General features: G+C 41.3%; 1 protein-coding gene across 1 annotated transcript in view; it reads right to left on the bottom strand.

Moving 5' to 3' along the window:
* LOC135462626 (sodium-dependent multivitamin transporter-like) overlaps window positions 1-11762 on the bottom strand; it is a 33201-nt gene extending 21439 nt beyond the window's left edge. The window contains exons 1-2 of the mRNA XM_064739849.1: window positions 11418-11762; window positions 1920-1988 (exon numbers count right to left, since the gene is read on the bottom strand). Coding sequence (XP_064595919.1) covers window positions 1920-1988; window positions 11418-11762 — 414 coding nt within the window. The remainder of the gene's footprint in view (window positions 1-1919; window positions 1989-11417) is intronic.
* Window positions 11763-12033: the final 271 nt, after the last annotated feature.

Here is a 12033-nt window from a genome sequence, read left to right as displayed (position 1 = left end):
TGCATTTGTTACCTGGTCACCTCGGTATACTACCCCGGGTGAATTTGTTATCTGGTCACCTCGTTATACAGCCCCAGGTGAATTTCTTACTTGGTCATCTCGGTATACAGCCCCATGTGAATTTGTTACCTGGTCATCTCGCTATACAGCCCCTGGTGAATTTCTTACCTGGTTATCTCCTATATACAGCCTCATTTTATTTGTTACGCACGTGACTTTTTACCTAAAGCCTTATCCGGTTTTAACTAAAGCCTTTTTAGTTTTTACCTCAAGCCTTTCACTAGGAACTCTTAACTTTATAGCACAAAGCATGAATTTTGCACTCTACCTGTTAACTAGAAACTATTAAGTTTTTACCACAAAGCAGGCTTCTGAACAATTCCAGTTTTAACCAACAATCTTGAATGTTTCACCAAAGCCACTGAAAGCTATCAACGACAACCTTAGAGATATGTTTACCAAAAAATTTGAATATTTCTAATACAAAGCATGAAGTTTGTTTTACTTATATCTTTGCAGGTTTTTACTGCATATTTCATGTGTTTTCAACCAGCAAATACCTGGTTTTTAACAATAACTTGGTCAAAAGTCTTTGACAACCACAACTCATGGCGATTTTTTTATGACAGAATATTCATCAATAGTCTTGAAGGTTTTTAATAAAATCGATGATTTTTAGCAATAACATCATAACCTTGGACGTTATTCTCACAACACATGAAGGTTTTAACAAAATCTTCGAGGCTTTGAAAACTAACATCAGAGGCAGTTACCAATATCTATGGGTGCTTTTGTCGCCAACCGTGCATGGAGGTTTTTACAAGTTTCCAGAAAGCACGGAAGTCTTTACCACAAAACATGGAAGTCTTTACCAAAAAACATTAAATTCTTTTCCACAAAGCCCGGAGGTCTTCACCACAAAGCACAGAAATCTTTACCACAATACACGGAAGTCTTTACTACAAAGCATAGAAGCCTTTACCACAAAGCATAGAAGTCTTTACGTCAAAATACGAAAGTCTTTACCACAAACCATTGAAGTCTTTATCGCAAAACACGAAAGTCTTTACCACAAAACATGGAAGTTCATACCACAAAACACGGAAGTTCATACCACAAAGCACGGAACTCTTTAATATAGAGCATGGAAGTCTTTACCATAAAGCACGGAAGTCTTTACCACAGAGCACGGACGTCTTTTCCACAGACCACGGAAGTCTTTACCACAAATCATGAAAGTTTTTAACACAAATCATGAAAGTCTTTACCACAAATCATGGAAGTCTTTACCACAGAGCACGAAAGTCTTTACCACAAAGGACGAAAGTCTTTACCACAAAGCACGGAAGTTTTTACCACAAATCATGAAAGTCCTTACCACAAAGGACGAAAGTCTTTACCACAAATCATGGAAGCCTTTACCAAAAATCATGGAAGTCTTTACCACAAAGATTGGAAGTTCATGCCATAAAGCACGAAAGTCTGTACCACAGAGTATGGAGGTCTTTACCACAAATCATGGAGGCCTTTACCACAAAGTATTGAAGTCTTTGTCACAAATAGGTCATGAAGATTTCTGCTTAGAACCACAACACCTTTTATCTCAAGTCAAAAAAGGTAAAAAGTAAAATAGTTTCTGCGTCAAAAAAGGTTCCTGGATCAAAAAGCTTAGCCTAATCTTAATTTCAGATCGTATGCCTGACTTTACGTTTGATTTTAAACACCAATTTTCGTGTTTGTCATTACACGCTACAGCTACTCGCTGTGTTGAGATTATGGGAAATGTCAAGTATTAATCAGAAATTTAGTACAGTCAACATTTTTAAAGTTAATTCTAATCCTGGGCTTAACCTTATCCAGGGTCCATTGACGTTGGGGGTGAGGGAAAGTGTAAAATAAGAAAGCCATCAGGTACTTACGTTTAAGAGCATCCCAAACACCGCGCCCATCTTTCTGACAGCCACAGAGTCAAACCGCTTCTCTAAATACTGGAAAACATAAACAACAGGTTTTAAGGAACAGACCTCAATCCGCTAACTGCATGTTAGACTGTAACACCTAAGTAATGGTGCAGAATGTCTTTACAGACGTGGGTCGAAATATCGAGGAAGTACACTGAGTTCCTCTAGCTCTTCTGTTGTCGTCATTCTTTGAATTTAAGAGGTGACAAAGCTCAAAACATCTTCCCAAATCATCATAACAACACCGGAAATAATACACATGCTTAGTTTATGTACAAGAATGCAGTCCAATACATATTCATTTTATTTATGTATTTGATTGGTGTTTTACGCCGTGCTCAAGAACATTTCACTTGGACGACGGCGGCCTGAATTATGGTGAAAACCGGGCAGAGCCCGGGGGAAACCCACGAACACACGCAGGTTGCTGAGGACCTTCCCACGTACGGCCGGAGAGGAAGCCAGCATGAGCTGGACTTGATCTCACAGCGACCGCATTGGTGAGAGGCTCCTGAGTCATTACGCTGCGCTAGCGCGATAACCAACTGAGCCACGGAGGACCCCCAATACACAATGAAGTTCCGACAAAAAAAATCCCGAGAACAGTAAATTTACTGCCTCCAGTGAGACTCGAGCTCACCACTCTGGATGTCTAACCCAATCGCTCTACCAACTGAGCTACCAGATGTGAAAGGCTGGCTTGTTAGAATACCCTTACATGAAGTGAACAGCTAAAAATAAAAATGCACAGTAGGTTCACGAGTTCAGTACTCACTACCACAAGGTAGCTTTTTAAAATTTTAGCCCGATTATTGTTTCGAAAGCAACTGCCACCATCATCATCACGGGTCAATATGTTCACTCGTCTCGCGCTATTTCAGTGTCGGAAATTCAATATTCATTGATTATTCCCTGATTATGAGGGCAGTTGTACGTAGTTCGGTTCGATTTAGATTTGTTTATTTATTTATTTGACTGGTGTTTTACGTCGTACTCAAGAATATTTCACTAATTCGACGGCGGCCAGCATTATGGTGGGTGGAAACCGGGCAGAGACTGGGGGAAATCCACGACCATCCGCAGGTTGCTGAGAGACCTTCCCACGTACGGCCAGAGAGGAAACCAGCGTGAGCTGGACTTGAGCTCACAGCGACCGCATTGGTGAGAGACTTCTGGGTCATTACGCTACTTTACCGCGCTAACCAACTGAGCCACGGAGGCCCCAGTTCTATTTAAAAGCATTTTGAAGTTGTCTACACTGACTTACGTCTAAATGTGCTGTACATACTGGCGTATCTAATCTGTAGCTGTGATTTACAGAAACGGTTTGTCAAAATATCTAACGTTGAAGCTATGTCGAAATGTTGTGTTTTGTCCAATACTCTAGCATTAACCATAAACACGAGGCACATTCCTCTAACTGAAACATTGCACGGATGAACAGAGTGGAGGATAGGCCATAAGGAAAATTCCTGATGCTTTTTATCTCAACATAAATCTGGCGCAATGTTAAAAACGCTAAACATTACCGTCAAAAAAGCGACTAATCATAAAAATGGCTACCGTAATGTTCCCACAGAGACGACATAAATACTTGCGTCGCCTTGGTATTGGTGTGTTAGGAGTAGTGGCATACGCTGGTTGCCCTTGTTGGCCCTCGTAATCTTAATAATTGGAAAATAATTTGGAGCAAGTATCCATTCTGATATTTGTCTCTAGACCAGTGGCATCTAATATGTACACTGCAATAATATCACTGCATTTTTGCCATTTAATTCTTCATAAGTCATGGTGCTAGGGGGCGTATATATCAATTGACAGCAGTTCGTAGGATTTTCTCTGATTAACTGGAAGTATCTGTACCTGTTAATTAATAATGCTATCCATTCACACAAATTAATTACATTTATTGTTTTATTTGTTTGTTTGTTTGTTTGTTTGTTTGTTTGAATGGTGTTAACATTATGTGAGAGGAAACCGGTCAGAAACCGGAGGAAAACCAGGAAAATCCACAGGTTGCTACTAGCCCTTCCCACATACGAATGGAGATGAAGCCAACATGAGTTGGACTTGAAATCATGGTCACCGCATTGGTAAAAGGCTCCTGTACTTCTGTGCTGGCCACGCTAACCAGTAGGCCATGGAGGTCCGGCAGAACATGGGATCAAACCTCGGTCGAGCCACACCCAAAGAGTTTAAAAATGATACTTATTAGCCTACTACATCTCTTGACGTTCAGCCCTGAGATATTAGAGCGACGAAACAGGACTGGTTGACTTGGTGTAAGCATAATGTGACTGATGAGTGGTGTCTGGTATGTTCGACATGATACTTCAGTGGCGGCTGCACCTTGGCGGCATGGCCTCGCCCTGCCACAAGAAAACGCAGTGTATATATACCTACCTAATGACCCCTCGTCGTCACATGACCGAAAAATTGTTAAGTACGTCGTAAAACCCCAAGTATACATACATATATTTAAAACGAACAGTTTTATCTACACATTGTTTTTCACATTTGTCAGTGAGCCAAGCCTGTTTTGAACACCTTGCTTTGTCCAGAGCTCGAGCATAGCAACCACGAAGCAGGTTCACGTGCAGCTCACTTCCATTCTAAAGAGGACATTGCCCTGCATTTCTGCCAGTAAAGAGGGTTACGGCATTCTTGTTTACTGGCATTTCAATGATCTTTGAAATTATATTTGTTAGCATTCTGTAAACACTATAATCATAAACTGTCATTGTAGACTCTTTTACTTGTTTTGGTGATTTGTTGTATTTTGTGTGTTTTGTGTGTGAACGCCCTCACATTTACGGAGACGCCTATAGCACGAGTCTGTATGTTCTGTAACACTTCTAGCTTACATAAGCAGCTTATACAACAAATACTACGCAGCGATTCGTTACGGTGTGTTGATGTAAGGTATGCTCTAGTCCCCAACGCCCCCCTCCACAAACAAACCCAACCCTCGCTCCCAACCTCCCCTACCCCTGACTGTCAGCAAGACATCCCGCTAAGATACACAAAACTTGTTCATAGTGATTTCATAACCGAGTTTTGAATACCGGACTCCCGCTGCGACATGGTCGAGTCCGACAAATCCACGTACACTTAGTTACCATAGAGACCAGGATAAATTATCGAGATTATGTCGATTTACAGACAACCTCTGGCATTGTTCCAAGACACATCAATGTAAGGGAGAGATGAAAGTGGGTTTATGCGCGATAGTCTTTCGTAACATTTGTCACATCTGTGACATGCAGCGCTTTCTTCACACCTGACCTCTATGCCTGACCAATGTGCACGGTTTGCTTGTTTGAGAAATCTTGTATCTCACCGGCCGAAAAACAAAAACGTTTGAGACATCACTACACAGAAACTTCACACAGCAAAAATAAATACTGGTATTGTCAAAGTTATTTGGAAAGGTTTAATTACCGTAAATAGTCCGCATAATTCTTACTCCTGCAGAAGACGGCATAACACGTGAATTGCATACGGGCGTTTGCAAGAGTATCCTTTCTAACACATCACAAGATGCACACGGAGTTCTACAAATGGCAATGGCCCATGCTATGTTGCTATGTTTGCCATGCTATGTTGCTATGTTGCCCGTGCTATGTTGCTATGTTTCCCATGCTATGTTGCTATGTTGCCCACGCTATGTTGCTAGGTTGCCCACGCTATGTTAATCTTGTGCAGAATATTTGTTCTCGTTTGTTGTATATTATTTGTTGAATATTTGTTGTACGCTCTCGTTGGTCGCCGCCGTATTAGTGAAATACTCTTAAGTACAAACTTCAGTCAAATAAATAAGTAAATAAATATGTTCTTATTTTTAAAAAAAAGCTGGACGTTTTACAATGTTGTGTAACCTCGAAACATATCCGCAGGGATATTATTCGCGGGGCTGTTGTCCGCAGAGCTTATATCCGGTACATTACACTCCACGACGTAGGTTTACAAATCTGTTTCACCCTAAGGCGTTGAAAACACAACTTTTCTATGCGACAGAAGGTTACCGTACACAAGACTCTCGCCACGGTAAACCTACCACGAATACGTGAGCTATCTGTAGATATGCAAGTACACTACGACGAGGTATTCTACTTACAACGAAGCACACCATCCTTTTGAGAAAAAAATGTGTATTTTCAAAGCCGGAGCAAGAATGTTAACTTAAAATAGGTGAGGTAGATACCTGGCCAGGTAAAGACAGATTCCTCGCCAGGTAGAGGTATATACCTGGCAACGTAAAGGTAGATACCTGACCAGGTATTATTTCACACGCCACTGCACACAGATACATGAACCTTCACCACCTTTGTTTGATGCTCCGCGGAAACACGATTGTAAGAAACCCACTTAACGGCTAAACGTATGCCAGTCAGAATGATTTATACTGTACCGGATTTCTACAGTAGATACATGCAATTAAACAGCAAGCATTCTTCAAGACAAAATCAGTCAACTAGAAAATGCTACAAGATCAAGCATCGTAAATTTGTATTTGAAGTTCATCACAGTTTCATTTTAAGTGACAAAAAAAAAAGAAAATTAACTAGTCAGGCACAGAGATGGAGACGATAACGTTTTGTAGGATTAATGAAGTGACGCGAAGTATTGTAGCTGTATTTTATAACTGTCCTAACCACGACCTATCATTAATATCTTACAAGTTAGCCTTGGGTGTCACCAATGACGCCAAGAGAACGTTTATCTCGTGGTTTGCGAGGCGGTTTGTTAAGGTCTGGTTTGTTTTTGCTAGTTATGTACATGTACAAAATAAAACCCGCCGTAGCATGACGAAATTTTATTCATATTGCATTCAGCCGCAATAAAATACCGAATAATATATGTTACATTTCATAATATAAATATTTGAATTACATTGTCAAGTGTTTCTCTTTTCGTATCCAGGATTAGAGGTAATTTTTCCTGTAGCTATTTACAGTCAGGAACTGTAAAGCCTTTGTAAAGATCTTGTATCTTAGTCGTTTAGTCACTTATGTTATTGTCATCTGGTCATTCGCTAGACCTAAATTTATTGGTATTGAAATACAAAAACAACAATGAAGAAAGTCTTAATTCGGAATACATGTAATTTCCTATATCTACATTGTCTATTACAAAAGAGATTCCATAATTAGCCATGCCTTATGAATCCTCTTAAATAAATCAAAGGGTTTATAGTGTATTTCTTTTCGAGAGTCGCCTATATTCAGCTCTCTGTACAATCTGTCATACTCGCTATCAATATTGCCTTTAATCAGTGACACGTCACAACACAAGCTCTACACGTGGATATGTTGGATGTCCAAAGAAAATCAAGTTAGAACACTTTTTCTAATTCGTAATGTTAAACTGCACATGCTCAGTGTCGACGTCAAGAACTGGTTTTTGAATACTTGTGACGTCACCCGAGGCAATGGGCTCTTGCCGTCGAGCTTCTGAACTTTAATATTATCAATCAGAAAAAGAGTTCTAACTTCATTTTCCTGCAATCATATGGACGTGCAATCTATCAATGCGCAGAGCTTATGTTGTTACGTGTCATCGACTAAAGGGTATTTTGGTAGTGAGTATGACTGAGTTTACATCTGTACAGCTAAATATAGGCGTGAGTATGACTGATTTTAAGACTGAACAGCTAAATATAGGCGTGAGTGTGACTGATTTAACAGCTGAACAGCTAAATATAGGCGTGAGTATGACTGAGTTTAAAGCTGAACAGCTAAATATAGGCGTGAGTATGACTGATTTAACAGCTGAACAGCTAAATATAGGCGTGAGTACGACTGATTTTAAGGCTGAACAGCTAAATATAGGCGTGAGTGTAACTGATTTAACAGCTGAACAGCTAAATATAGGCGTGAGTATGACTGATTTAACAGCTGAACAGCTAAATATAGGCGTGAGTATGACTGATTTAACAGCTGAACAGCTAAATATAGGCGTGAGTATGACTGATTTTAAGGCTGAACAGCTAAATATAGGCGTGAGTATGACTGATTTTAAGGCTGTACGACTAAATATGGGCGTGAGTATGACTGATTTAACAGCTGAACAGCTAAATATAGGCGTGAGTATGACTGATTTTAAGGCTGAACAGCTAAATATAGGCGTGAGTATGACTGATTTAACAGCTGAACAGCTAAATATAGGCAACCCTCTGAACGAAATAGACTATAGCTACTGTGGAGTTCGGGTGAAAATTTTGTATCGAGGGTACGAGCTGGAGAAGACACGTTCTTTGCTAGCATAACTTTACTTATTACTGGTCGTTCAAGTTAGCCAGATGTTTATATCGGGGGGGGGGGGGACTCGTTTGCTCATATATGCCCTGTCTCTAATGACACCTGTCATCACATAAAAATAAGGTGTCGCAAAAGCACCTGTTTTCATCGTAAAATCCACTACGCCAGTACTGTACCAATAATGTTAGTGTTTATACTGCAGAATTACAAAATTCAGCTTTTATACACTGCAACTGTGCTGCGAAGATGGCAAGATAAGAAAACGTGAGCAGAAATCAATTGTATTCCGCAAGTTTTTTGCGCCCAGCAAAATTCTCAATACCAATGGTCGAAATATGGCTACATGTATACCTACACGGATACCTTACCAGCGGGTGAGCAGCTAGTCGGTTAGCAATTACAGCATCTGCGAATGCGCATGTGGGATATATATATATATGACCCAGGATCCTATTTTACAGCTCTTTACATGTAGTTTACAGTGGCTAAACTGTGTCGAACGAAAAGGTCGGTGAACCAACTCAACTCATCTGCAGTCAGAAGTACCAAGAAAACTCGTAGTTAGTTTAGCATTCCATGTTCCATGTGGCAGAATTAAAGCTCTGATAGACGTGCCATTTTTTTTTCACCGACAACATGCTCTGCCACTTCCGTTAGCTCGTGGCAACAGTCTTCTAGCTAGCTGGAGCATTGCACACTAGCATCTACCACCACTACGTCCAAAACATCTACGCAAAAGTTTTATACAAAAACAGCAGGAACAGTGACTGCACGGACAGGTACTTCTTGAAAACGGCAAAGAGCTAATGCTGAAATATTGAAGGCCAAGACTGAATACGTTGTTTCCTATTATTTTCTACGGATATTGTCAAAATACTTTTGTTCATTTACCGATGTTCTACCATTTTTGCGCAGCTTCACCTCAACACTACTCTCTTCTCTCCCACCTTAAAGAGGCTTCACCTCAACACTACTCTCTTCTCTCCCACATTAAAGAGGCTTCACCTCAACCTTACTCTCCTCTCTCCCACCTTAAAGAGGCTTCACCTCAACATTACTCTCTTCTCTCCCACCTTAAAGAGGCTTCACCTCAACCTTACTCTCCTCTCTCCCACCTTAAAGAGGCTTCACCTCAACATTACTCTCTTCTCTCCCACCTTAAAGAGGCTTCACCTCAACACTACTCTCTTCTCTCCCACCTTAAAGAGGCTTCACCTCAACCTTACTCTCCTCTCTCCCACCTTAAAGAGGCTTCACCTCAACACTACTCTCTTCTCTCCCACCTTAAAGAGGCTTCACCTCAACATTACTCTCCTCTCTCCCACCTTAAAGAGGCTTCACCTCAACCTTACTCTCTTCTCTCCCACCTTAAAGAGGCTTCACCTCAACACTACTCTCTTCTCTCCCACCTTAAAGAGGCTTCACCTCAACCTTACTCTCCTCTCTCCCACCTTAAAGAGGCTTCACCTCAACCTTACTCTCTTCTCTCCCACCTTAAAGAGGCTTCACCTCAACCTTACTCTCTTCTCTCCCACCTTAAAGAGGCTTCACCTCAACCTTACTCTCCTCTCTCCCACCTTAAAGAGGCTTCACCTCAACATTACTCTCTTCTCTCCCACCTTAAAGAGGCTTCACCTCAACACTACTCTCTTCTCTCCCACCTTAAAGAGGCTTCACCTCAACCTTACTCTCTTCTCTCCCAGCTTAAAGAGGCTTCACCTCAACATTACTCTCTTCTCTCCCACATTAAAGAGGCTTCACCTCAACATTACTCTCTTCTCTCCCACCTTAAAGAGGCTTCACCTCAACACTACTCTCTTCTCTCCCACCTTAAAGAGGCTTCACCTCAACCTTACTCTCCTCTCTCCCACCTTAAAGAGGCTTCACCTCAACATTACTCTCTTCTCTCCCACCTTAAAGAGGCTTCACCTCAACCTTACTCTCCTCTCTCCCACCTTAAAGAGGCTTCACCTCAACATTACTCTCTTCTCTCCCAGCTTAAAGAGGCTTCACCTCAACATTACTCTCTTCTCTCCCACCTTAAAGAGGCTTCACCTCAACACTACTCTCTTCTCTCCCACCTTAAAGAGGCTTCACCTCAACCTTACTCTCCTCTCTCCCACCTTAAAGAGGCTTCACCTCAACATTACTCTCTTCTCTCCCACCTTAAAGAGGCTTCACCTCAACACTACTCTCTTCTCTCCCACCTTAAAGAGGCTTCACCTCAACCTTACTCTCCTCTCTCCCACCTTAAAGAGGCTTCACCTCAACATTACTCTCTTCTCTCCCACCTTAAAGAGGCTTCACCTCAACACCACTCTCTTCTCTCCCACCTTAAAGAGGCTTCACCTCAACCTTACTCTCCTCTCTCCCACCTTAAAGAGGCAATCATAAATTCCATGAAAAACCAAATAAAATTGTAATCAAATGTCCGTTACCCCCAACTAGCATGTTTTGACTGATGACCTGATCAGACGCTCAAACACGCTACTCTGAAATACGATTACTCTCCTCACATCGTTAAACATTAATTATGTGTCGAACACGTGAACAAGATTCAGTGAGGACTCACTAGCAATGATAAAGCGATCAGCCTGTCTTCTAATGAATGGGGTAGCCGGGCGGTAAAAACCACGTGTTACTTGAGCTTTTTATTTTTTTATTTTCTTTTTCATTTATTTCTTTTCGCTGCTTAATAAGTCAGATATTGCCTCTCGGTGGAAATTGGCCAGGTGTTGGGCCTTCTAGGTTAACCACATTTTTCACCAAATTTTCATCAAACCTGTATCAGGTGTACCATAGTAAAAGTAATGCAGAAAAACAGTTGTGTGTTTCGTTGACCTTGGTATAGATTTCAAGGACATAAGACAGTTACTTGCGCCCTCTATTCGTCTGATCTACAATAGGAGAATGGTCCAAAAATGTTAACTGCCAACATTCGAAGTCAAGATTCTGTATGTGACTGTATGCGACACATATGAAATAAAATACCATTTGTACATGCAAATTCATTTATTTGGTTGGTGTTTTACGCCGTACTCAAGAATATTTCACTTATCCGACGGCCGCCAGCATTATGGCAGGTGGAAACCGGACAGAACCCGGGGGAAACCCACGGCCACCCGAAGGTTGCTGGCAAACCTTCCCAAGTACAGCCGGAAATACATGCAAAAATAGACAATTAAATAGTAAATACCTCATATGAACTGGTCAGCTGGAGCGGATGAAAGAGGGGTACCAAAATGGTGACGATCATTGTGTTGGAGATAATGATGGAGACGAAGTTGAAGATGTAAGTACAGCCATAGAGGTACATTTCTGCCGGGAATCCCAACATGAATACAGAGGACATAAACGTCACCACGTACGAAAAGGATACCGGAAGCACCGACATCTTCCGGTTAGCAACCAAATATTCGGAAGTGGTTCTCTGCTTGGACCCCGCGCATGCGTGGTATATTCCGATACCGATGGATACGGCCAGGAGTGCTGCAAACATGGCGTAATCCGCCCAGTGAAGTTGTATCATGGATTCGGCCATCTTGAGTCTAAATGTTTCGGCTTCCGTCCAGAGTATAACAGTTCTGAAATTGGTGAATTTCTGCAAAACAAAACTGTAAAAAATTGAGTGGTCGGTACATAAAATGTGATTAACTGTTTGTATGGAAGTACAAACGTACGGTAATGCAAAAGCCGTCAGGTGGGTAAAACCTTGTTTGGATTCGGGGTAAAGGAATGGCTATCAGGATTTACGTAGAATACAATACACAAAAAGCGTTTGTCAAGACAAAAGTTATACATGAACACCTGAG

This window comes from Liolophura sinensis, chromosome 2 (assembly GCF_032854445.1).
Source record: "Liolophura sinensis isolate JHLJ2023 chromosome 2, CUHK_Ljap_v2, whole genome shotgun sequence".
In the NCBI taxonomy this organism is placed as follows: Eukaryota; Metazoa; Mollusca; class Polyplacophora; order Chitonida; family Chitonidae; genus Liolophura; species Liolophura sinensis.
The sequence above is the reverse complement of the archived record's forward strand: the minus strand, read 5'-3'. Positions and strand labels throughout refer to the sequence as shown.